Raw genomic sequence first — 27951 nt, forward strand, 5'->3', positions numbered from 1 at the left:
TCCACAACCCCAAGATCAAGAGTCAGACGTTCCACTGACTGAGCCAGCCAAGTGCCCCTTGATGGGGGTTTTTTATCCACCCAATGTGTAGGAGTCCATCAAGTGAGTTTTCAGATTCCTTTCAGAGGGAACTGTTCTGTATGTAGCCGTAGATTCCGTGTGTATGAGAGGAGGTGAGTTCAGGATTCTCTTATGTTGCCATCTTAAATTAAACCACAGGCTCAGGTTACAAGACCCATTAATTGGTAGCTAGAGAGAGTCTGAGTGCTACTTGTTAAGGACCCAGTAATTATTTTGATGCAGAGAATTTAAACAAAAAAGGAAAGTAAGGAGCAGAAAGCTATTTTGGTTTGCTTTCTTGAGAAGTTCTTTCTTTCTTTCTTTTTTTTTTTTTAATATTATACTAGTCACCATACAGTACATCCCTGTTTTTTGATGTAAAGTTCGATGATTCATTATTTCTACACAAAACTTTTGGACTTGTAAAATTATTCCACTGACAATATTTCCTACTCATGCTGCTGTGTAGATGTAACTTAAAAAATATACTACTGATTGAGGGGCGCCTGGGTGGCACAGCAGTTAAGCGTCTGCCTTCGGCTCAGGGCGTGATCCCGGCGTTATGGGATCGAGCCCCACATCAGGCTCTTCCGTTGTGAGCCTGCTTCTTCCTCTCCCACTTCCCCTGCTTGTGTTCCCTCTCTCGCTGGCTGTCTCTATCTCTGTCGAATAAATAAATAAAATCTTAAAAAAATATATATACTACTGATTGAGAAATCCAATATGCATATCATGTGTTCTACAGATATGAAATCAAAGATTCAAATGAAGGCACTGTGGTTTAAAAAAGATAACCAATAATATAAAAAAGTTTGAATTCTTTATGTGTAAAGAATGTACTTTTTTTACACAGTCTAAACCAGAGGATTAATATAAAGGCAAAATGTATCATAAATCCATGAATACCAAAGGCTTAAAATTACTAGTATTTTTAAAAAAAAGATTTTAATTATTTAATTTGTCAGAGAGAGTGAGAGAACACAGCAGGGTAAATGGCAGGCAGAGGGAGAAGGAGAAGTAGGCTCCCCGCAGAGCAGAGAGCCCAATGCGGTACTCAATCCCAGGATCCTGGGATCATGACCTGAGTGAAAGGCAGATGCTAGCTGACTGGGCCACCTAGGTGCCCCTAAAATTATTAGTTTTGATGTTAAAGCTGCTTCCAAAGCTACAAGGAAAGAAAATTACTAAAAATCACTAAAAATCAGAAATCTCAAAGCGCCTAATCTTGGTTTATGCTCTAGGATTCGTTCTAAGTCTTTTACTAAATTGAAAGACATTTCATTAAAATTTAATATTTAAAAACCCTATTCTCCCTAGAAGATATGTACTTATACACTTTTTTTTTCTATTACAGGCCTCCCCTTTTTTCAGTTTTATGATAAAAATAAAGATAAAGTAATGAGGTACCTTATAAATCTTACCCCTTAGTAACGTTAAGTTTAATCCCATCAGCTTTACTGCAACCTTGTAAATTAAAAGAGGGAAGTCAAACAGTGCTGCTTTTCCTTCCCCAGTTCAACAAGTATAAGTGACAATTCTACATAAAAACAAATCAAATTGTGTATTTGAATGAGAACCTATGTACCTTCTTACAATTACCTAAGTTACACAGACAAATGGAAACTTTCATCATAAAAATTCCAAGGAATACAACTGTCCGAGTCTCCACAGTGAGCAGTTCTAAAATTAATCTTGGCCACTAGTCTAATCTAGGACACAGGGTAACGCTGGGTGGGGAAGGCCCCATTGTGGTCCGTGATTTGCTACAGAACTTAAATCTCAAATCCCACAGAAATGTTTCTTGCAGTCCTAAGAGCTAGAGCCACTCTGCACAGAGTCCTCTGACGACAGGGACAGTAAGAGCAGCCCGAGGTCATTTCAGTAAACACAGACAATGGGGATGGCACGTTCATGCAGGCACAGTTCTGAAAAAGACGGCATGCGGGACAAACAGAAAGCTGCACAAAACGATGTCAAGAGTGAGCAAGACCATGAGTTAGAAGGAACATGATGCTTTTATTTACCCTTTCTTCTCCCTTTGAAAACATCTATACAGGCAGGTGCAAAGTACCGCAAGGCCAACAACTGCAAGAGACCAGAAAACAAAGGACATAAAACTCCGAGAGCTGGTTGCCAAGACTCAAAATCTAGCAGCAGAAATAAACAAGTGTTGGTTGCATTTCAGTAGTCAGAACATGTTATTTTATTTACGCACATATCTACTTATATTCCGTCTGGACTCTCTACTATCTAAAGCCCATTCCCTGGAGTCACCTGAACAGTCCACAGGAAGCCAGAGAAGAATCCTTGCTTAGTTTGGAAAATTACCCAAAGCATCTTTGGGACGCAGACTCATGACCAATCATCCCGAAGACACAGGTAGTATTTAGGGTTTGTTACTAAGGGGACGCATACAGTATAAAAGAACATTCACCAGTAAAATGTAGTGTATCATACACAAGCTGTTCTAGACTGGTGGACCGCATGTCAAGCTATATAAACTATAGAAGCTGAAACGTCATTTAAAAAATAATGCACGCCTTTGCAGTCATATTTTAAGTGGCATCCACGTTTGGGCTACTTACGAATGGTAAGAACAATCACAGCAATGATGCCTGCATCTGAGGAACAATGAAAACAGTTTGAAGACTGAGCACATAAGGTTCCCAGAGGATAGCTGCAGTTCATTTTGACCACAGCAGCTACACCCTACGGCAAAGCAGCTGCTCCTTGTCTAGTTTCAGCGGGAGCGCTAGCGCGTCCAGCTCGCTCTGATTGCGGGTCCCTTCTAATCAGATCCCAGGGTTAGCAGCCATCTTGTAAAACTCTCTTCCCTGGAACCTGACGGTTCATTGTTTTGCTGTTGGGACTGCATCAGGTTGTTTAGTAAAGCTTACCAGGACTATGAGAATTCCCTAGATTAGAGGAAATTACCTACAGGTCTCCATACACAGCACCACCTACGTTTATCATATTATCTGGACTACTAAAATTGAAACTATAAATGTCAAATTTTGTGAAACATCGTTCCTTCCTTAACTACAAATGATTGGAACATGATAGATATGTCCGTGTAGAACTCCAAGGCCTCATAATGCAGAGTAATTAGTAGCCAAAATAATACCTAATTCCTCAAAGTCTTCAAGTGATATTGGGTCGTTGGGCTCGGGATAGCCTAGGGAAAAAAATGGAAATAAGTTAAAAAAGAGACAGACCAAAGCTTAAAGATCCATAAATTCTCTGGTTTTCTTTTTTGCCTTTGTATAAAACTACTTATAATTTCATTTTCCTTAATGTTTGTCAATAAAAGTGGTATCATAAATGATAAATTTATATTTGATGTCATCGACAATCTTCTTCCTGTCCACTGATATTTCCTGTGACAATATTTTGTGGTATAGGAAGCAAATTTATCACTACCACATCTTCAAAATTAGCCTGAATTCAACATGACTCTGCTTAAAATTAAAAAATAGAGGAGGACTTTAAAATAATTTTTTTGACCTGGAATAGAAAGACTCTTCCACATAACAAAAGCCACTTATGAAAAACCCATGGCCAATATCATATTTAATGGTGAAAAACTAAAGTTTTTCCCTTAAGATCAGGAACAGGACAGGATGCCTGTGTTTGCCACTTCTATTCAACATAATATTGCAAGTTCATATCACAACAATCAGTTAAAAAAGAAATAAAAAGCATCTAAATTGGGAAGAAATAAAATGATCTCTGTTCATAGGTGACATGATCTTTTACATAGAAAACTCTAAAGATACACACACACACACACACACACACACACACACACACAGACACCCCAGACCTGGTAGAACTAATAAATGAATTCAGTAAAGTTGCAGGATACAAAATCGACATGTAAAAATCAATTGCATTTCTACACACTAACAATAAGCAATCTAAAAAGGAAATTAAGAACACAATTCCATTTATAATTGAATGAAAAAGAATAAAAGACTTTGGAATAAACATGGCAAAGGAGGTAAGAGATCTGTACACTGAAAACTATAAAATATTGCAGAAAGAAATTTAAAAAGGCATAAATAAAGGGAAAGCAATCCCTGTGTTTGTGGATCGGAGGACCTACTAATGTTAACATGTAAATATGACACAAAGCAGGCTACAGGTGAAGGGCAACCCTTATCAGAATCCTAATGATGCTCTTTGCAGAAAAAGAAAAATCCATCCAAAAATTCATATAGAATTTCAAGGGATTAGGAATAGTCAAGGCAATCATGAAAAGAGAAAGCAAAGTTGAAAAGACTCATACTTCCTGATTTCAAAAACTTACTATAAAGCTACAATAACCAAAACAGAATGGTGCCGGCATAAAGAGACCTACAGACCAATGGAACAGAAGCCACAAAATAAATCTTTGGGTATACAGTCATGTAATTCTCCACAAAGGTGCTGACAACATTCAATAGGGAAAGAGCAATCTTTTTCACAAATGGTTTTGAAAACTGGATAACCACATACACAAAAGGATGAATTCTAACCCTTGCCATTCACCAAATACAAAAATTAATTCAAAATGGATCAAAGACCCTAAAGAAATAAAACCCTTAGAAGAAAATAAGACTACATGCTTCATGATGTTGGATCTGGCAACGGGTGACTGAATGTGACACCAAAAACACAGGCAACAAAAGAAAAAAACAGATAACTTAGACTACATCAAGCCTAAAAACTTTTGTACATCTTAAGGACACTAACAATAGAGTGAAAAAGCAACCAACAGAATGGGAGAAAATACCTGAAACTCATATAATAAGGGATTAATATCCAAAATATACAACGAACTCCTGAAACTCAAAAACAAAAACAAAACCCACAACCCATCAAAAATGGACAAAAGACTTGAATAGACATTTCTCCAAAAAAGATATACAGATGGCCAATAAGCACAGGAAAAGATGCATAACAAATTACTAATCATTAGGGAAGTGCAAATAAAAACCACAATGAGAGTCTGCCTCGTATATTACCTAACATACATTATGATGGTTATTATAAAAAAGCAGAAAATAATATGTGTTGGTAGAGGTGAAGAAATGGGAACTCTTGTGCATGGCTGGTGGGAATGTAAAATGTGCATCCTTTGGGGAGGACAGTATGATTGTTCCTCAAAAAAGTAAACACAGAATTATTATATAACCAGCAATTCTACTCCTAGGTATACAGCACCCCAAAACTGCTAACAGGGACTCAAGATTGAAAATTTTCAATTTTCAAGTTTATCCCTGAAAACAGGATTCAAACACTTGAAAGCCAATATTCAGAGAAACATTACTCAGAATAGCCAAAATGTGGAAACAACCTAAGTGTCTATCAACAGATTAATGAATAAACAAAATAATGTAATATTATTCAGCCATAAAAAAGAATAAAGTTCCGATACATGCTACAAGGTGGATGAACATTGAAAACATTGTGCTAAGTGAAATGAGGCAGAAATAATTCCATTTCTATGAAGTATATAGACTAGTCAAATTCATAAAGACAGAAAACAGAATGTTTACCAGGCTGGGGGGGGGGTTGAGAGTTATTGTTTAATGAGTGTAATGTTTCAATTTGAGACTATGAAAAAAGTTTTGCAGATAGATAGCAGTGATGGTTATAAACAATGTGGGTGCAATAATGCCACTGAAATGTACACTTAAAATGGTTAAAATAGTAATAAAATATAATAAAAGTTTATCTAGAAAAATTAACAGAACAGTCTAAACATTTCTGAAAAGGAAATATTCTGCCAGATATTAAAACAGATCATAGTATTAGAGTGGAAAACAATGATTCAGTGCTGTCAGGAGAATGGTCAGAATTCAAGGAAACAGAGAGATGAATGGAACACCAATGAATTTAAAGACAAAATAATTGTCACTTGAAAACAGCTGGAGAAAGAACAACTTATTCAACAAATGTTGCTACTTTGCCACGGGGTGGGTGTGGGTGGAAGGGAGAGGAACTCCATCTCACTCCATACACCATATTGAATTTCAGATGCACTAATGATTTAAATGCAAATACTGCAAACAGAACTCAGGGTTAAAATGTTTATAAAGTCTGTAGCATGAGGAAGACCTAAAACTTTTATAACAAAGACACAGCAGACATAGCCATTAGGGAAAGATTGTTACATCCATCAATCCATCTACCTATTGATGTAAGATTTCTACACTTGTAAAAGACCACTAACAGAACAGTTAAATAAATAAATACAGTATACATTTCAAAGTCGTCATTGAAAAGAATGGCAGTAAATCTAAATATAACCCCAATATAAAACATTAAATGGAAAAAGTACAATTTTCAGAAAAATATGTACAATATGATGTCAATTTTGTTTAAGATAAAAGAAAAAATACCCAACAATATATGTAACTACATATCTAAGGATGCTGATGTACAGAAATAAAGAGACACCCTAAACTATTCGTAGTGATTAATTCAGGTAATAGACTAGAGAAAAAGAAGGATAATTCTTTACTCGTATACTTTCACAAAGTTTGAAAATTTACAAAAATATATTCATATACCACTCATGCAACAAAAAGCTATAAAAAGCAATCTAGGGGCACCTGGGTGGCTCAGTCAGTTAAGTGTCTGCTTTTGGCTGAGGTCATGATCCCGGGGGTCCTGGGATGGAGCCCTGGGTCAGGCTCCCTGCTAAGCTCCCTGCTTCTCCCTCTCCTTCTGTCCCTCCCCTCTCCTTGTGCACTCTCCCCCCCCAAATAAATAGATAAAATCTTTAAAAAAACAATCTATAATTAATAGTATACAATAAAAAATCTTAAAAGAAAACTGACTAGTGAAAATAAGGCCAAAAAACCCCTGAAAAAATGTTCACTTCATATTAAAAGGGCCTTAACTTATAATGAGCTCTCACAAATCAACAAGAAAAATATTTTAGAAACCTAATTTTAAAAAATGAGCAAACGGTATGGATAAATCAATGCAGACCAAAAGAAGTTCAGCTTCACTGATAATTAAAGAAATGCAAATTAGAATAAGACGTAACTTTGCATTCATCACTTCATAAAATTGTTAGCAATACAAGCAGGAGAAAGAATTACGGTACCTGGATACTTTGAGACTGGGGGTTTGGGTGGATGAGTGGGCTTGAAACCTGGAAAAATAAATTTGATTCAACTCATCAGCCTTATCAATATAAAATTATTGATTTAATTTTGATTTTTGATTTTTTAAAAAGATTCATTATTTCTCACAATGAAAAATACACACGCTTTCCAAACTTTGCAATTCTACTTCTGGGAATTTAACCTAATATGCATTTGCACAAGTGCATAAGCTGTATACTTAAGAATGTTTCACTACATCTTTGTATTTTATATGGAAATCCTAGAAGCTGACGGATAGTAAATCATAAAAATAATGTCTTCAGAGTAAATACACATATCTTAAAAAAAGAAACAAAACGAAACATCCAAGTAGTATCATGCTACATAAGAAGTTGTATCTTTTTCTTTTCTGCCTAGTATTTCTTGGGCCTTTTAAAAAATACTTGCATATTTAGATCTGCTATAACACCATTATATGTTACTGATCCTTTTGATACAGTCTTTCTCTAACTGATGGTAAAAAATGACTGACAATCCCATGGAGAATTTTGATTTTTCTTTTTAAAAAAAGATCCCTGTAGTTTCTCCTCTTCATAAGCTCCTTACAATTCTTTCAAAAACTAAACTGTAGGGGCACTTGGGTGGCTAGGTCTCTTAAGCATCTGCCTTTGGCTCAGGTCATGATCTAGGGTCCTGGGATCAAGTCCAGCATGGGGCTCCTTGCTCAGCAGGGAGCCTGCTTCTCCCTCACTCTCTGCCCCTCCCCCCGCTTGTGATTTTCTCTGTCTCTCTCTCAAATAAATAAAATCTTAAAAAAAAAAAAAAACAGCTCAACTCTATCAGTGTTTTATAAATCCTTCATGAAATGTTTCTGGTTCAACTCCTTCAAGAGAGCATATCAACAAACACGGTACACCATACTGCACAGACCCACGAGGACCATGTGAGTGAACACGGATTGGTCAAGGAGTATAAATTTCATCTGCAATCTTAATATATCAGTCCACCAAAAAACCATTTCTTTCCCTCCCAACCTCACAGCACTCAACTAAAGTACACAAGGAAGCTATCAGGTACTAGGTTTACAGGAATTATAAAAAGAAGTATCCTCATTACCATGTCAATATGCGTAATTTCCCCAAATCCTTTAAAATAGTATGGCCACAGACAAATTAAAAGCTAGTATTCACGATTAGTTTGAGTTCAACACCTTTGTGAAACCGTAAAGTCCACAGAAACGAGGTTCCTTGAGTAAGCAGAGCCAAACTAGGGCCCTGGTGAAGTCGGCCCAGGCTAATAGCTCTTCCCACTATTCCTGTTGTCTCTTGCTTTCCAAGGCAGAGAGACCAGAGATAGCAGCCCTGAAATCAGGAAGATATTTCCTTCCATTATAGCAAAATCAGCTCTCAAGTCTTAAGGAGAGTAGCTGACAAGCAGTCCCTGCAAGAAATCTTCCATTTCATTTCAATGAATAAGGATTTTTCCTGCCTTTGGGTTGCTATGAAATTTAGGTAAAAATGCCCAGTAAAAAGAAAAAGAATAATTGTAAGAAGTGGGAAGGGGTGGGAGTGAGGGAAGACATTCAGGTCTTTTTCTGGAGATAGCAGAAACTTCCCAGTTTAAATTGTGCTACATAAAAAACGAAACAAAACAAAAAACCTAAATGGGATGCAGTCCAGCAATTGAGACATAGTGCTGGACCAGGAAGACAATCTAAAAGAGCCAACAGATCACCTCTAAAAGGAATAAAGCAGCAAAGTCAATGACATGTTAAGAAATAGAAGCCACAGACCTTCTTCTTTACTAATATTAATTTGAGTGATGCTATAAAGTCATATGAGGTACATTTAGGAGCTTCCTATATGCCAGGCACTGTGTTAAGTGCTAAATGCATCCCATTTACACTTTTGTAACTTGCCCAAGTTTACATATGTGTTTATATCTGCGGACTATGCCACATAATTTTAGAATAACTATATATAACAACTAAAATGGCTTTAAACATGTCCTTCATCCTTTCATTACTAAAAATAATGAATGAGTGTAAATCAAACAATTGTAAGGGATTTTTGTTAAATATAAGCAGGAAAGTACTAATCTGAATGACTCAAAATTGGAGGTTTTACATTGGGAGAGACTGATACTGGAAAACCAAATAATGTAGGATCAACTACGTGGGAATTACTGCTTTCATTTATATGAATTACGTCTTTCATTCTTGACTTATGCGTGTGAATATTCTCATGCTTCAATCTCCTCTAAAAGTAGTCACTATGCATTCTTAAAAATACTACACAAGAGAAATTTATACACCTGTGTGATGTACATGATATGTTAAGACCCTATGAAAACATACAAAATCACAACATAGAAATTATCTCACGCCTTCATCATGGAAATAATTACAAGACAGAGTTAAATACTAAAATGTCCTCTTTTCAATGATTCAGTATCATTGATATTTAATGTCAAAGAAATAAAAGTTAACACAAAAAGACAGAAAAAGACATTTATACCTCTGATACATTTTGGTATCTCAGGCTCCCAAGTACTTCTCCCACCACAGAACACTGGGTTGCTGCCATTAAGATAGAAGCCTGGGAGGCATTCAAATAGAACCACTGCTTGGTAGGAATATTTGTCTCTGATTCCTGATACCAGTTTTCCATGTTCAACTACTGGATATTGACATCTGACCACTGAAAAGGGGAGAAAATCCAGAATTAATGGAAAACAGATTTAACACAGAACAGAAAAAAAAAGGTACAAGGTAATAATTTCCAATGGGAAGAAACATACAAGGAATGAAAGGCAAGGTATTAAAAGAAAATTTAAAAACACATAAGAAACCTGTGTACATATGTACATTTTAACTCTGGGGAAATAGATTTAGAGAAATCTAATAATGTTTATCCAACTAGAAAAGACTAGCATTATGGTCTATTGGCTTTCCTACATTTTTTCCCATTACTGACAAGGTTTGAGAAAGGCCTGACCGCCACATACAAATTTGGGGTAAGTTCAAGAGCAACTTTTGATCCTCCTTTGCTCTAGGGATTTTTGTAAAGGTCATGCTGACACTGATTGCAGTACTCTGCTTTTCTAGAAAGGTGGGAAACACACTTCTGAGAAGGTAATACTTGAGCTCAAATTTAAAAGTTCAAAAGCAGGTAGCCATGCAAAGATAGGCAAAAAGGAAGTTCTCAGGTAGCAACAACATACACAAACGGGGATGTTCAAGAAATGGAAAGGCCAATGGAATTAGGGCAGCGTTTTCCAAACATCTTGGCCTGAAACCCAGGGATCAAACAACACATTTTATGCTGTAAACCACTATATGAGCACACAGGCCTGAAATACAAGTTAGCCTCATACCAGCAGACTCTACTATTTCCCATTCTACTCTACCTCTTCTTAACAAGTAAACTACTGGTCAGGACCTGAGAGAGGGATTTCAGGATTGATGAAAGGGCTGGGGAGAATTTGGAAACAAAAACAAAAACCACAGGGCTGGGCAGTGAGTACAACAGAACATCTTTGGACATGAAATCTGAGCAAGAGATAAGGGCCAGGGAGTGGATGCCCTTTTCAACCAGAGGACTGCTCTTCCTCTGTTCCCAGGGATTCTGACTTTCCGTCAGCTGTCATGTCCCTTCAGCCTGAGGAACTTCCGGTAGCAATTCCTATAGTGCAGGTCAGCTGGTGACAATTCTCTTGGCTTGGGTTTATCTCCAAATGCTTCATTTCCTCACCTTCGGTTTTGAAAGAGTTCTCCTTGATGGAGAATTCTAGATGAAGGGTTTTGGCGTTTTTCCAGCACACTAGCAGACACTGTCTTCCAGTCTCTACTATTCCTCAGGACAAGTCAGCTGTCACTCTTACTCTGGGGGAGGGAGGGGACGATAGTACAACCTGTGTTTATGCTTCCCTCTCCCTGACTGCTTTTCCTTGCACAACTTTTGTTTTCAGTAGTTTCATCCTGATGCCTTTAGCTTAGTGGGGGTTTCTTGGTAAATGAAAACAACGTATTTATCCTGCTGGGGTCACTGGCTTTCTTGGTTCTGTGAGGTTATTGTTTGGGACAAATGTGGATAATTTGTGGCCAACAATGATTCAAACCGTTCTCTATCCTGTTCCTTCTCCTCTCTCTCTGAAGCTCCAACAGCATGTATGTTTGGCTTCTTGCTACTCTTCCACAGGTCTGTAAGTCTCTCTCTTTCTAATATTTCCTTTCAAATCATAGTCTCCTGACTTCAGGTTCACCGATTTTTTTCGCTGTTGTGCTAAACTGCTGTTAACTACACTAATGGCTTTATGTTTGCTAGACACAATTCACATACAGTAAAACTCACCCTTTNAGGTACACAGCTGTATTAGGTCTGACAAATGCAAATAATCATGTAATCACCACAATAAAGACACAGAAAAGTTCCATTACCCCCCAACATGTCCTCATGCCACTCTGTAATCAACCCTCCCCACCCCTATTCTATTGCTCTATATGGCTATCCTTTCACCTATGCCACATTGTCTTGATTATATGCCTTTAAGTATATAGTCTTACCGGCAGGTAGAGTGACTCCACCAAGTTTTTTCAAAATTGTTTTCACTATTCTAGTTATTTTGTCTTCCATATAAAGTTTATTTTTTTTAAAAGATTTTATTTATTTATTTGACAGAGAGAGACAGCCAGCGAGAGAGGGAACACGAGGCGTAGTGGGAGAGGAAGAAGCAGGCTTCCAGTGGAGGAGCCTGATGTGGGGCTCGATCCCATAATGCCGGGATCACGCCCTGAGCAGAAGGCAGATGCTTAACGACTGAGCCACCCAGGCGCCCCTTCCCATATAAAGTTTAGAATCAGCTTAATTTATACAAAAAGTTCTGCTGGGATTTTTATTGGGATTGTGCTGAATTTAGATAAATTACAGAGAATTGACTATTATATTGAATCTTCCAAACCATAACTAATGTATATCCCTTCATTTTTTAAGGTTTTCTTTAATTTCCTCTATTAGTGTTTAGTAGGTTTTAGCCTTAAAATTTTCTTATATATTGTTAGATTTATACTCAAGTATTTCATGTATTGGAGCTACTGTAAATACTCTTTTTTTAAAATATTTTTTTTATTATATTATGTTAGTCACCATACAGTACATCCCTGGTTTTTGATGAAAAGTTCGATGATTCATTAGTTGCGTATAACACCCAGTGCACCATGCAATACGTGCTCCCCACCACCCATCACCAGCCTATCCCATTCCCCCACCCCCTCCCCTCTGAAGCCCTCAGTTTACTCTTAAAAATTTCAGTTGCTAACGGTTTATTGCTAGTATACAGACATAAGTGTGTTGATCCTGTATTTTGCAACCTTGTTGAAACTTCAGTCTTTGGAATCTTCTACACGTAATCGGGTCATAAGTGAACAGAGGCTTTATTTCTTACTTTCCAATACGTATGCCTAATTCTTTCCCTTGCCTTGTTGTAGTCGCTAGGACATCTTGTACAATGTTGGTTAGAGTGGTGACAGTGGATTTCCTTCTCTTGTTCCTACCATGGGGGAAATTAGTCTTTTACCATTAAGTATAATATTAGCTCTGAGATTTTTGGTGATGCCTTTTATCAGATGAGATAGTTACTTCCTTTCCATTCCTAGTTTGTTGAGAAATTTTATCCTGAAAAAGATGAATTCTGTCAAGCGCTTTTTAAAAAACATTTATTAAGAGGATCATTGTTATTTTTCTTATTTATAGTCTCTTGATATAGTATACTACACTGATTAATTTTGAAATTTGACCCAATCTTGCATTTATGGGATAAATCTTCCTTTGGTATGATGTACTATTATCGTTACATATGGAAGGATTTGCTTTGTTGATACTTTGAGAAGTTTTGGTTCTATGTTCATTAAAGATATTGTTTGTAATTTTCTTGCAAAGTTTTTGTCTGGTTTTGGCATCAGGATAATTCTGTCCTCATGAAATGAGAAGTATTCTCTCCTCTTAAGTGTTTTGAGGAGTTTACATAGAGCTACTATTATTTATTCCTGAAATGTTAGAATTTTCCAGGGAGGCCATCTGGGCCTGCAGTTCTCATTATGGGGAGGTTTTTAACTAAAAATTCTATTTCTTTAATAGATATAAGACTATTCAGGGATGCCTGGCTGGCTTAGTGGGTAAAACATGTGAGACTAAATCTTGGGGTTGTGAGTTCAAGCCCCACACTGGGCATAGAGGTTACTTAAAAAAAAGAAGAAGATGATGACTATTCAGGTTATGTATATCTCTGAGTGAGCCTTAGTTGGTATTTTTTGTCTTCCAAGGAATTTGCCAATTTCATATATAAGTTGTCATATTTCTAGGCACAAAGTTGTTTTCATAATCCCTTAAATATCCATAGGATATTTAGTGCTGTCTTCGTTTTCTTTCTCGATATTGATAAAGTATTTTCTCTTTTAATTTCAGTCTGGCTATAAATTTATCTATTTTATTGACTTTCTCTAAGAACCAGGTGTTGGTTTCATTAATTTTCTCTTTTCAACTTCATTCACTTCTATTGATATTATCTCCTGTCTCCTTGTTTTGAGTTTAATCTGCTCTTCTTTTTTAGAAGCATAGATTAACGAGACTTCTGTTTTTCTAACGTAACTATTTCATGCTATAAATTTTCCTCTAGGGGCGCCTGGGTGGCACAGCGGTTAAGCGTCTGCCTTCGGCTCAGGGCGTGATCCCGGCATTATGGGATCGAGCCCCACATTAGGCTTCTCCACTGGAAGCCTGCTTCTTCCTCTCCCACTACCCCTCGTGTTCCCTCTCTCGCTGGCTGTCTCTATCTCTGTCAAATAAATAAATAAAATCTTTAAAAAAAAAAATTTTTCCTCGAAGCGATGTTTTTGATGTATCAAATTTTATGCCATGTTTTCATTTTTATTCAATTCAAAACACTCTCTAAATTCTCTTGTGAATGCTTCTTTGCCTCATGGGTTGGTTAGAAGTGTCTTATGCAATTATAAAATATTTGAAGATTTTCTAGGTTATCTGTTTTATTTCTACATTCATTCCATTGTAATCAGCTAATATATTCTGAATAATTTCAATTTTTAAAAATGTGTTAAAACTTATCTTGCCCATTTTAGAGAATGTTCCATGTGCACTTGAAAAGAGTAAATATTTCTGGGGCGCCGGGGTGGCTCAGTAGGTTGGGCATCTGCCTTTGGCTCAGGTCATGATCTTGGGGTCCTGGGATCAAGCCCCACGTCAGGCTCCTTGCTCAGTGGGCAGCCTGCTTCTCCTTCTTCCTGTCCCCTACTCATGCTCTCTCTTTCTTTCTCTCTCTCTCTTTCAAATAAATAAATAAAATCTTAAAAAGAAAGAAAGAAAAGGATAAATATTTGCTATTATTCAGTGGTTCCTTTCTTCCAAGAGTCAAATCCCCTCTAGTTGATCATTCTCCAGTGTTGTGAACATTGTTTTTTAAATATGTTTTGTCCAGACCTTTTCAATCTTGGCAGTGAGAGGGTTAGTCTTTTACAATTTATTCTGTAGCCAGAACTATCAGGTATCTTGTAATATAAGAAAAGATTTTCTTACTCTTAACCCAGTATGTGTTGAATTTTTGGGTTCTTTCAAGCAAAAAATTCCTAATTCATGCATATACATAGTAGTTCACAGTATGTGTGAACAGGAATGCTGAGAACATGTGGGATGAGGAGAAGGGAACTCTGTAACTAGAACTGATTTGACTTGACCTGTATTAATCTACATTGGAAGTCAATTTAACAGGAGGAGGAAGCACATATGACTGTTTTGTTTACTTATAGATAAAACTATTTATAAAACGTTTCCAAATTTAAAATTCACAAATGAAGAAGGAAACAAATGGAAATACCATTACCTTTACACTGAGGAGGGGCACTACTCCACTTGTTAGTCTCAACACAAATAAGTTTGCTGTTTCCAACAAGTGAAAATTCATCTGGTCCATTTGAAGGATCACAAGTATAAGTAATTAATTCATTATATTCAAATATAGCTCTGTGACTATTGCTGTATTTTCCATTTTTTATTTTTGCAGGTGGTTTACAGTAAATCTCTTAAAAATTTTAGGAAATAAAAAGAGGAAATAAAGGGCAAAAGGAAAAGTGTTAAGATCGCATTATAAAGTCCTACGAACAGCCTTCAGTAACACTCATTAACAATTTCTACAAGCTAGCTGTGAATCTAGTACCTATTTAGGTTCCTACAAAAAAATAAATGATCCCAAATTCAAGCCATGCACAAATAAACTTTCAAAACACAAAACTCATTTTCTTCAACACCTTTATGAAATACCTATTATTACTTTAAAAGGCATGCTAAGTTTTGTTCTAGTCGTCATAAAAGGTACTGAAATTTTAATGAGAGACATGCTTGTGATTAAAAATAAAATTTATTGCTAGCTGAGAAATTCTTTATATTTAAATATATCCATTTGCATATGTATATATCCATTTGTTAAATGAATGATTTGCAATAATACCAAGACATTGTCTTTCTTCACTTTCATCCTTATGAACATACAGTGAAATTTTCCAAGGCTACAAATTGTGTGCTTTCAAAACAGACTGAGTCCAGATGTCCCTTTTTAAGCCAAATATTAAAGAGATTTGCAGAAATGTAAAACAATGGCACTATTTTCAGTATTTGTTTTGGAAAATTTATTTTTCATAAAAATATGCTGAGTATGTTAATGTATTGAGCTTACTATTCTTAAACCTGAATAACTATTTTTAAAACTTCACATTTTTTATTCCAATATAATGAATATCAATAAGCACAGGCCACATAAAGAAAAGCTCTTTGGGATCTTTGCCAATTCAAAAGCATAAAGGGGATCTGAGGCCCAAAAGACTGAGGCTTGCTTGTCTAAATTCTAAAATGAAAATTTACTTACTCTTACACTTCGGTAATTCATCACCCCAAAACACATCATTTCCACGACGGTTACAAAGTACAACTTGTTTTCCTGATAAGTAATAACTGAGAAAAGAAAAACTTACTGTTTTCTCTATTAGTGAACAAGATGAACATAAAAATGAAAATTTTAATACTGTTGCTATTCTACACAACAGTAGTTTGAGGGAGAAGTTTCTTAAATAACATTATATAGTGAAAGTACTAACCATATCTGCTATTAATTAAATAGAGTTTCTACATTTGAACCCTCAGTGACCAAAAGCAAAGATGTCTAAATAAATCTGCTGTAACTGTCAGTCTGGCCTCTTTGCTATCTCCAGCAATCACATTACACATTCATTTCTATGCCTATGGTCACACCATTCTTCTCAGTAAAAACAGCAACCGAGTAGAGAGATTAGGCCCTAGAGCTTGCCTGTCTGGATCTGAGTCCCAGCTCCATGACTCACTTTCTACCTGAGCTCAGACAAGTTCCTTAATGGTCCCCTTGCTCAGCTTCCTCATCTATGAAAAGAGGATAACAGTGCATACTTCATGGGATTATTTCAAGGATTCAGATGAGTTAGCATCTGGTACATAGTGAGTGCTAGGCAATTTTTACCTCTTGTTAATATTCTTTCTTTTTTTTTTTTTAAGATTTTATTTATTTATTTGACAGAGAGAGACAGAGAGAGAGGGAACACAAGCAGGGGGAGTGAGAGAGGGAGAAGCAGGCTTCCCACTGAGCAGGGAGCCTGATGCAGGGTTTGATTCCAGGACCCTGGGATCATGACCTGAGCCAGAGGCAGATGCATAACGACTGAGCCAGCCAGGCACCCTCTTGTTAATATTCTTTAGGTAAGAATATTTTTCTGGGACTAGCTCAGGAATATTACTCAATGAAATTTTCTCTTGTGATTTAAATTCACAGTACTCTCTTCTCCTGCTGGACTCTTACTGTAATAATCATGAATAGTTCTATTTATTTGCTACTTCTCATTTATTATTTTGCTTTGACACCTCTCTATACATTGTGTTTCTCAACAAGGCTACAACTTCTTTGAGAAGAGAATATGTCTTAAACTTGTTGTACCCCTCAAACTGCCCAGCAGGCTTGTTCTATATAACTACTAATTGGATGTTCCAATATTTTTACTTGATCAAGTTAAAAAAAATAGTTGGTGAAACTGTTTATATGTGGATCCAGTTGCTTTTTCTCTACATTATGGTATTTAGGGGAGGATTCTGGGAAAATGGCAGAATAGGAAGCACTAAGAATCTCTCTCCCCAACCAGACAATGACTACAATGGCGGAATTGGCCTAATGGAACTATTTTGGAACCCTGGAGTCTGATGATGGCTTGCAACTTCCAAAGAAAGACTTGGACAGGTAAATTGCATTGATTTTGGTCAATAACATCTTAGCACAGTGTCAGGTACATATCTCCCACCCCCCAACAGGCAGCTGTTTATATGTTCTTGGAGCAGTTTAGAAGCAGTTTCAGGGAGCTAGGGTGAGCAAAAAGGACCCTGACCTCCAGATACTGGGGTTCTGTGCTCTTACCACTGAATTTTGCTTCTGATCACAGAGAAGCAGTCAAAGACGTAGGCAGCCACGGTTGTCATACCTACCTCTAACTCTTATAAGCTCCTTTCTGTCTGAAGTGACTTCCAGGGAATGTAAACGTCCAGTACTCTTTGCTCCCCACTTCATTTTTCGCTTTTTCCCTATCTGGAGCCAGACATTAAAGACTAGAATATTCAAAACCAACTGCATATGTGAAGAAAGTTAAGAAGTGAGTATGCATGCCCAAGGAAAGTCTCATGAAAGACCGAAAAGACCATTAGTTTAAATGTCAGGCTGATAAAATATGGGAAGAGCCAAGATGTCCATCGACAGATGAATGGATAAAGAAGATGTGAAATAGATATAGATAGATAGATAGATAGATAGAGACAGAGATAACGGAATATTACTCAGCCATCAAAAAAGAATGAAGTCTTGCAATTTGCAACAGCATGGATGGAACTAGAGGGTATTATGCTAAGTGAAATAAGGCAGTCAGAGAAAGACAACTATTTTAAGATTTCACTCATATGTGGAATTTAAGGAACAAAACAGATGAACATAGGGGAAGGGAAGGAAAAATAAAATAAGATGAAATCAGAGATGGAGACAAACCATAAGAGACTCTTAAGAAACTATAGGAAAAAACGGAGGGTTGCTGGAGGGGAGGTGAATGGAGGGATGGGGTTACTGGGTGATGGGCATTAAGGAGGGCAATTGATGTAGTTGGCACTAGGTGTTATATGCAACTGATGTATCACTAAATTCTACCCCTGAAACTAATAATACACTATATATTAATTAAATTGATTTTAAATTAAAAATAAATAAATAAATGTCAAGTTGATCCTGATTAGATACACTGTACCACAATCACGAAAATATGAATAATAACATAACACATTGGCCCTAGGGAAAGGGAAGAATTTTATTTCCATATTATTAGGTTCAAATGTCCAGTATTCCACACACACAAAAAATCACAAGATATACAAAGAAACAGGAAAGCTTAGCCCATTGAAAAGAAAAAATAAATCAACAGAAACTGTTCCTGAAAAAGACCGGATGGCAGATTTATTAGACAAAGACTTCAAAATAACTATCTTAAACATGCTCAGAGAACTAAAGGAAGAACTGGAGAAAGTCAAGAAAATGATATACGAATGAAATGTAAATGTCAATAAGGTGACAGAAAACCCAGAAAGAAACCAGAAAGAAATTCTGGAGCATAAAAGTAAAGTAACTGGGATATGAACAATTTACTAGAGGCTTTGAAAGCAGATTTGAGCACCAGAAGAATTCAGTGAACATGAAGCCAGAACAAGGGAAATTATTAAGCCTGAGGAAAAGAAAGAAAAAAGAATGAAGAAAAGTGAGCAGAACCTAAGGGACCTGTGGGACACCATTAAATAGAACAACATACACATTGTGGGAGTTCCAGAAAGATAAGAAAGACAGAAAGGGGCAGAGAGAATATTTGATGGCTGACATCCCAAATGTGATAAAACAAAGACATGAATATAAACATCCAAGAAGCTCAACAGCCTCCAGGCAAAAATGAACTCAAAGAGTAACTAAGACACATAATAAGCAAACTTTCAAAAGACAAAGACAAAGACAGAGAGAATCTCAAAAGCAGGAAGAGAGAAGTGAGTCACATACAAGGGATCCTCAATGATATTATCAGCAGATTTCTTCAGAAGTTTTGGAGGCCAGAAGATAGTGAGAGAGTATATTCAAAAAAGTGCTAGAAGAAAAAAACTGTCAACCAATAATCGTCTACCCACCAAAACTATCTTCCAAAAGTGAAGATAGTTTTGTTTATAGATAAACAAAAGCAGAGGGAGATAATGACCACTAGATGTCCCTTTCAAGAAATAAGAAATGCTCAAGGGAGTCCTGCAAGATGAATGAAAGGACACTGGAAAGTATCTTTGAGCCATATGGAGAAATAAATATCTCACTAAATACATCTCACTAAAAAATTTATATATATATATATACACATATATATAATACAAGGTAAATACATGGGTAATTATAACAGCTTGTATTATTGTAACAATGGCTTATAACTGCAATTTTTGTTTTCTTTATAACTTAAGAGACCAATACATTAAAGGAAAAAAAAAGAAATGTAAAACATAGTATTATTGTAATTTTGGCTTTTAACTCCAAATCTTGTTTTCTACATAATTTAAAGGACTAATTTAAAAGAATTAGTGTATATATTTTTGTGTAATAAACAATAAAAAGGGGTGGGGGTGGAGTTATAAAGGATCAGAGGTTTTGTATGTTATGACATTAAACTGATACAAATTCAAATTAGAGTGTTATAACTTTAGGATGTTAAATATAATCCCCATGATAACCACATAGAAAGTAGCAACAGAACAAACACAAAAGGAAATGAGAAAGGAATTTAAACATTTCAATACAAAAAGTCAAATAAACAACAACAAAAAAGACACTAATGCAGGAAATGAGGGCCAAAATAAAGCTATAAGGCATATAGAAAGCAAATAGCACAATGACAGAAGTAATTCCCCTCCTTAACAGTAATTACTTCAAATTTAAATGGTTTAAAATTCTCTAATCGAAAGACAGAGATTGGTAGAATGGATGAAAACACATGATCTAACTATATGCTATCTAAAAGGGACTCACTTAAGATCCAAGGACACAAACAGGTTGAAAGTAAAGGGACTGAAAAAGATATTTCAGCAAATAGTAACCAAAAGACAGTAAGGCTGGCTATACTAATATCAGACCAAACAGACTTTAAATCCAAAAAGGTTACAAGAGACAAAGGACATTATACATTAATAAAGGGTTCATACAGCAAGAAGATTTAACAGTTGTAAACATTTATGCCACCTGATGACAGACCATCAAAACATATGAAGCAAAAACTGATAGAATGGAACAAAGAAATACACTTCTACATAATAGTCATTTCTACTAGCTGGAGACTTCAGTACTCAGTTCACAGTAATGGACAGAACCACCAGACAATGTAAGTAAGGAAATAGAGGACTTCAAGAACACAACATTTCTGCTGAGTCCTTCTTCAAATCTGAGAGTTGGCATTTTAAATAGGGTACACTTTGTCAAAGACAAAGTCACCGTGATTACTACATTTTTGATGCTTACAATAAACTTATTAGATATGTAAGTATTAGACAATTTTGCCTTCCTTCAATATAAATTTCTTTGAATTAATTATGCATCTTTTCAGTCCCTAATAAAAAGCCCAAGGGTTGTTTGGCTGTAAGGGCAACTTATCACATAAAAAGCAAATAAAATCAACTTATGGGAATGCTTGAGAAGCAAAACAAAAATGGAATTAGTAACATTTACCTTATTTCCTCTAAGGAGCAACTTACCCCTCATCACAATAAAAGTGAGCTTCATTATCAAACTGAAAGGAGTAATTTGGGGCAACGACTTCACCATTGTGGAATATGGGATCATCACACGCTTTTTCTAGAATAAAATTTTAAAATTTGTTTTTTAAACCAATTTCAAAACAGATTTAAAACAAGACCAAAATTCTGCACTAGTCTCTGCAATTAATGCAATATCATTTTCTATAACTAACTGGTATGCAAACTTAAAATTCACATTTAACCAGGTAAACAATTGTCAAGAAAAAGATCCCCTGGGGATTTCTTAAATACTGGAAAAAATACTATCTGAAACCAATTTTCACATGGGAAAATCTTACTGTAGTAGAAAGTGGACCCTAAAATTTGTAAAAATCTCTAGAGAAAGCAAAATTTTTTTTGTTTTGTTTTTGTTTACTCACTGTAACAAGCTTCTTCGATAGGGAACCATGAGTGATTCTGTTCACAATAAGCCATGACGGGTCGCACAGTTATGTATCCTGGATGACACTGATAATATATTCTCTCCCCAACTTCATAATACTCCTTAGGGGTACCCTTGAGGTCCATAGTTTCATATTTTGGTGGCTTACCACACGCATCTCAGGATAAGAGAATAAGAACATGAAAAATTTTTTGGATTTTTTTTTATGTCTTTTTTTAAATACATGTTAAGTATTTATCTCATTCACCAGCCAAGGACTGTGGTCTGGCAGGAGGTAGGTAATACAGAATATGTGGAAAGATCCTTGGCAAGCTTTTAATGATACTTACATGCTTTAACCCAGGTGGTCGGAGTAGTGGAGGATGTGCCTTGGTTGCTTTAAATAACAGGTTGTTAGCATTTTATTTGGTGGGGAATAAGCTGAATTTTCGTGCAATGATAAATTGAAGAGACAAAAATCAATGTTTATGGTCTTAAAATATATACAGGTATGTGACCTTCCCCACTTTTTTCTAAATTCATTTCAAAACTCGCCTCTCCTCTAAAAAGCCTTCTGTGGTACACGGCACTCTGCTCTGATTACTCTTCCATAGTCTGAAACAAACTAACGATAACTTGTCACTTCAGGCTCGGTCTCCTCTCAGAAGGCAACTTCCTAGAGGTCAGGGGTCGTAGGTCTTCTTTTTTCTACTGCACTGTGTACTGGGGCTTCAGAAATGCTAGAGTAACAAGTGATTATCAAATAAGCATTATTAATGGTTAAATAAGCATTACGAAGTTCATAGATCACGATAAATATGCACCAAGGTCTTTCATGTAGGATTTCATTTCATGTTTCATATGAGTGAACTGAGCTTCTCACAAGTAAATAGATACCATTTAAATACCAAAATTTACTACTCTGAATATCCTTACAGCACAATAACGCCGCTTTTTTGGGCATTACAATACTTTAACAATAGATGCCATTATATTATACCATAGGCTGCATGCAGAAAACTCAGGAAAGTGAAATAGTGCTGTACTATAGATGAACACAACTGTTCGCCTCTACACTTGCAAAAATCATACAAGTACTCCCTAACCTTGCAAAAATTAAAATAACTCTCTGACACCAGCACAAACCCACAGCCCCACCCTAAACACTAGCTTCAGAAAATCATGGTCTCCAACCAAAACTGGAATCTCAATGAAACCTGACCTACCCACTGTGTCCCCTATGGCTACAAAACCTAGTATTAAGCTTTCTTTGCTTCCTCAAATAGAGACTCTGGCATCTACACTTCTCAATTGTATTTCTCACTTCCCACGCACTTCTGGGCCTATGAAAATCAGTTAAATTACTTTCGAAGTCATTAGTTGACTCCCTTCTTGGTAAATTCATTTTAACAGTTTCTCTCTCAGCAATGTTAGTTACTCTGTCTATACCATCTGGAGCCGTTGATCACTCTCTGCTTTCTCCTGCCTGAAAAGCTCTCTCCCTGGTTTCCAGGAAAACACACCACCCAAGCTGGCAGCTTGTCCTTCCTTCTCCGCCTAATTCGATCATGTGATGTTCCTAATGGGCTGCTGTGGAACTCTGGTTACTTCGCTGGGCACATCCCTGGGGTGAGTGTGTATTCTCCCATGACCTCATTACCACTGAGAACAGCTGCCTCCCAAATCCTGGTCTCCATGCTTGATCTCCAGCCAAGGTGCCGACTGTATACATTCAATTGCCTCCCTGAAGCTGTACCCCATAGGCTTAATGAGGTTGAAACTGGCAGAAAGTTTATACCTTTTTTTCTTTCCCAGAGAACTGTTTCTCCCTAATCAGCTATTGTGCCTTTTCAGACCCTACTAACAAACTCATGACCTGTTACTGCAGAAGCCTGGAATCAAGGTCAACGGATATGGCTCCAATCTATGGACAAACAAGGCTGTGCACTCTTTGCCCTACATAAGGAGTCTAAGACCCGATCCAGGTTAAACCAGCTCTCAGTGCAGGCCTATAGCCCCTTCTACTTGTCCTGAGATAACTTCCTGAGGTCAGAGGCTAACTTTTGCCTCCGTCTGACGCCGAGTATCTACCCCAGAGGGAACATGGGATGTATGCACGTGTGACACTCAGTGTACATGCTCCATCTTTCCTCATGAGAAAGTTGTAAGTCTCCCTGCCGTTTTCATAAATATGTATAGAATCTCAACCCCAATGAGTACTAAAAGAACGTGTTCTCTCTCCCTTTAGAGAGGTAACCCAACACTCTACGAGTCTTGTTTCTTAAAACAACAGTGGTGACAGTAATAGTCGTGTTAGAAATAGCAAACATCCAGCACTACCTGTACCATTTTTTTTTTTTTTTGAGTGGGATGTCCTTTACTCAAGGGAACATAATCCAAGGATTGAGGGAATACGGTGCCTTTATGCCCTGGGGCACACTTCCCAAGGTATTTGGAGCAAGAAGGAGGTTTATAGAGCTTTTGAAGAGGCGACTCAGAAACAGGGCATGATTGTCTAGGAGGCTGGAGATTTCCTTCTAAGGCTACCAGGCCCAATTCCTCAGGAAAGTTTGCTAAAGCTCTGAGGATGGCGATTGGTGTGTGCTGGGTGTCCTTGACAGTTGTTTCCCGTAAAGGCAGGCTGACTTGGGGTTAAATCTGTGATGTGGGCCAGGTCACTGGGCCTCCATTTTGTGAGTTCCGATATATGGGTTAACTTTAACAATTCCTTACCTACATTCCCTACATTCATTAGACTATCATTATAATTTTCCAAGAAGGACAGTTATCATCACAATAACAGGAATTGAGGGAGATGGCAAGTTGAGATGTTTTTCAGTTATTTTTATTTCTCCCCCCAAATGCACATACTAACTTGGCTCAGAACATCCAGATTAGGTTGCAAACCCTACTCATAGTTGAATCTTTTTTATGTTGCCTTTATTATTATTTCCCTCTCCCCTTAGGATTCTTCGGTCAAAGGCTCTAGATTTGCAGCTGGATTTCAATCAGATAATACTTGCAGTCCTTTATTTGCTTTGCCCGTCAAAAACCACCAGAAGGAGAGGTGCTCAGGGAAATGACATGTACCATTATTCTAAGTGCAATTTAACTATCTTCATACTCATCCTATGAGTCGGGCACTATTTCCCCTCTCTCAGATGAGCCAACTAAGACACAGTAGGTTAAGTAACTTGCCCAAGACAGTATCTCCAGCAGCCAGGCAGCCTGCTTCCACTACCGACACTGCTCCCCACCACAGTCATCTGAAACTCTCCCACGCTTACACCAACACCTTGCAATGGAGTCCTCAAGAAATGGTCTTCTACTGAGTCTGGAGAAATTAAAGTAACCCTGGGTTTAGATTTGCTATGTGCTAGTAAGTCAAACAAAAGGGCTCAAGTGCCCTGAGAGGACAGATAATAAACATCATGTCTGAATTTTAATGATGGGGATTATTCATTCCTGGCTATCCTGTTGCTTTTCACAGAGATTTGCTCTGTGTTCTAGTCCTTGGCCTTTCTCTTGCCTCCCTTGTCCTCCTGCTGCCACACCGGGTAGCTCCGCAGCCCCCGAAAGCCCCCAGCCATGTCCCATCTCTAGGCCTCTGATCACACTGCTGCCTCTGCTCTGAACACCCTCCCTCCCTGCTCAGCTGCAACCCCTGCTCTACTCCTGTCTTCCTCCACTGAATCCACTCAACCGCTCCTCCAGCGAGCACTGTGTGCGTCCCCGGGAGGCAGCGCCCAGTCCCCTTCTCTTGGACTGTCCTCCGCATGGATCTCTCAGTCACTACCACATGTTTTTGTGTTTAACAGCTCCCGTGGCTGACTCCATTCACCCAAGCACAGTAAGTCCGCCAGAGGAGCTGGGCCAAAAAGGACGATCTGGCCCGCAAAGGACCACTGCTGTCAAACGGAACACCAAGGTGAAGAATATACTGTGACAACACCAAGGTGAAGAATATACTGTGACGCATCTAACAATGAAAAGAATCATCTTTAAGCTCTGTGCCCTGGAGAAAGATCTGGCCAAGTAATTTCTTCTGTTGCCTACCTCCCAGTATTCTGGTAACCTAGCAACTGACCAGATAAGGACTGCTCCCTTTGCATTACAATTCATAGAGGAAGGAAACAAGAAGCTACCTGTAAGCACTTAAGGATCTATTTTGGCTAAGTCCATTAGAGAGAAAGAAAAGACTAAAAAAAGATACCTCTCACCGCAGGAGATGGTGGGTTTTGTCCAAAAAAGCAGACCCCTTCTGGAAGGATGAGACTGGTTCTGAATAGGACAGATGTTCCCTTCCGCCATCGCCTGCAGCTGACAACTAACCACCTCTGAGATGGCAAGCCTCCAGGCACAACACTGTCTGCTTGCAAACCTGCTTCTGGGCCTGCGAGCTGCTTCAAAACTGACATGTGTATTCTAGTCCTGCATCTTCCCTGCCCGACATTATGAGGCTCATTTGTACTTTCTCTAATTTCATACCTATCCTACGAGCTTTCAACTTGGCCTTGTGTTTCCTTTTCTGCATTTCTAAGTTTTGTTACCTTCCACGTTGCACCCTATTCATTTTATTTCCTCTCTTCCAGACGACATTCATGGTCTCCTTCAACTGTGGGCTCCAAGGCTAATCTAAACTGGATCCTTTCTAAAACGTTTTTTTCTTTTCTTTTTATTGCCACTGGCCCCTTCCCATGCTACTCCCCACACAGAAATGAACTTTTTGGTGATCAGGAACAAGCAAGACTAGAGTATTGTGAGCCCTGCAGACTCTATCACAGCCAGCGGAAGACAGAGCCTCTCTGACCGTCAGCTTCCCCTGACTTCACTTAGGCACCACAGAAAGGCCATCCTAAGGATGGCTGTTTACAGATCCTTCCTCCTGGAAGCAGGAGGAATTTTTGCTGGCACTCTAAGTCCCAGCCTAATTGTATTTTATTATTATATTTCATTTTCTGGTACTCAATAGTTATACAAGAGTGTTGACACTGGACAAAAAATTGCACAACTGGAACCACAAGTGTGACAAGACAGCTCTCTGCATTCTAGTGGGGAGAGCAGAAAATGGTTTTGCAAGAGTGACTTGACGCCCAGTCAGGCGGGATTTGAGCTGGAGTGTGTCTATCTGAGATAGGGTGGTCAGAGAGGGGCCTCCTGAGGGGGTGACATCTCAGCTGAGCCTGTTGGATAAGAAGGAGCCTTATAGACAAGGGGCCAGAGAAGAGTGTTCCGTGTGTGAGGGAATAGTAAATACAGAAGCCCCACAGAGGCAGAGTTTGGCCTATTCAGTAAGAAAAATTCTCCCTGCCCGCAGTCATTGTTAAATGCTAGCAGAGAATTAAGCTCCTTTCCTCCAAAACACGTCTCTTGCGTTATAATGTATTCACTAGTAGTATGTGCCTGCCACTCCCGATAAATTTTAGCAACTATTTCTCGACTGCCACTGTGTGCCTGGCACTGGGGTTCTAACAGTGAGCAAACGTTTCTGTTTCTATTTGTGTGGCTGCAAACAGATCAATGCTGAAATCAGGGTCAGGAAGTTAGGAAAGCAAAGCTCCTGGGCCTTGGGCCCTGTTGGCCTGCTCCCCGACCCACTCCTGCTCACCGCCAGAGGGCACACCCTCTCCAGCTCTTACCGGAGTTTAGACAGAGCAGAAGCACTGGGGCCACCAAAAGGAACCCGACCAGGCGCCAAGATAAGCGCTTTTCGGGGCGAAAGCCACGGGTGGCGCACGGCGCGCGAGACGCCGTCATCTTCCCGGAGTCCAGCGGGAACCTGAGAGCCGGCCAAGCCCACACCTTCCCTGGTCGGGGAGCAGACGCAATAATCCCCCAGTACCCGGGCGTCCGGCACCAGGCGCCAGGCGCCAGGAGCCAGGCGCAGGGGCGTGGCCAGCGCGAGGCTTGGGCGGAAGTGCCTCGCCTTCCTGAAATAGGCGGGGCCAGCCGGAGGCCGGAGGCGGGGCCTGGGTGAGGGGCCCCACAGGCCTCCCGACCCGGCGTGGGGGTGTTGGGGTCAGGACCCGGAAGCTGAGCGACTCGGTTCCCTCCCGCGGGCGCCGGGAGGCCTTTCGACGATCCCGTGTGCACGCCGACCCGAGGACCCCGGCGGCTTGCGGGGCTCACCGCCCGGACTCAGGAAAAGTGGGAAGGAAAGCAGAGCTGGCGGGGTCATCTTTGTCCCTTTTCTAGAACAGAACGCCTCGCTGAGCGAAAAGCACAGCGACCTGACGCTAGAAACCCAAGGCCCAGGCAGCGGGTCGTCGTGGGGCCGACCGCACCCTTCGCGGCTCCAGTGTGTCGTGGGACACTCCGGACTCCCTGGGCCCTTGTTTCATGAGTTGGCATTAATCGGGCATATTTAGGGACAATACTTGTGATTTCCATGGCTCATGCACGAAAAAGGTAGGGACAAGGGTGTATTAATTGCCAACCTCCTGGAAGTACTTAAAGCCATTATTGTTGGGATGGAGAGGAATCC

The 27951-nt window shown here is 38.6% G+C and overlaps 2 protein-coding genes across 4 annotated transcripts in view; both read right to left on the bottom strand.

Annotated features, from left to right (window-relative positions):
* LOC105240681 (membrane cofactor protein) lies at positions 1-27343 on the bottom strand. Its single transcript, XM_019807009.2, has 11 exons — positions 27107-27343; positions 21466-21645; positions 21044-21143; positions 16089-16174; positions 15051-15248; positions 9677-9859; positions 7160-7207; positions 3185-3235; positions 2646-2681; positions 2085-2145; positions 1-202 (listed from the first exon to the last, which is right to left on the bottom strand). The coding sequence occupies exons 1-11, from the start codon at positions 27222-27224 to the stop codon at positions 73-75; spliced, it is 1191 nt and encodes a 396-aa protein (XP_019662568.2). The 5' UTR covers positions 27225-27343; the 3' UTR covers positions 1-72.
* LOC100480199 (complement receptor type 1-like) overlaps positions 1-27951 on the bottom strand; it is a 79216-nt gene that overhangs the window by 12441 nt on the left and 38824 nt on the right. The window lies entirely within an intron of this gene.

The sequence above is a fragment of the Ailuropoda melanoleuca genome, chromosome 8 (genome assembly GCF_002007445.2).
Source record: "Ailuropoda melanoleuca isolate Jingjing chromosome 8, ASM200744v2, whole genome shotgun sequence".
NCBI classification, from domain to species: domain Eukaryota; kingdom Metazoa; phylum Chordata; class Mammalia; order Carnivora; family Ursidae; genus Ailuropoda; species Ailuropoda melanoleuca.

Bases quoted from the DNA above. Each gene is read 5' to 3' on its own strand.
- LOC105240681 (XM_019807009.2), bottom strand. From the start codon at position 27,224: ATGACGGCGTCTCGCGCGCCGTGCGCCACCCGTGGCTTTCGCCCCGAA. The intron at 16,175-21,043 runs GTAAGTTGCTCC...TTCTTTTCTCAG, and splicing joins CACTTTTATTGTGATGAGGG to TTATTACTTATCAGGAAAAC. The intron at 3,236-7,159 runs GTACCGTAATTC...TTTTTTCCCTAG, and splicing joins CCCAGTCTCAAAGTATCCAG to GCTATCCCGAGCCCAACGAC.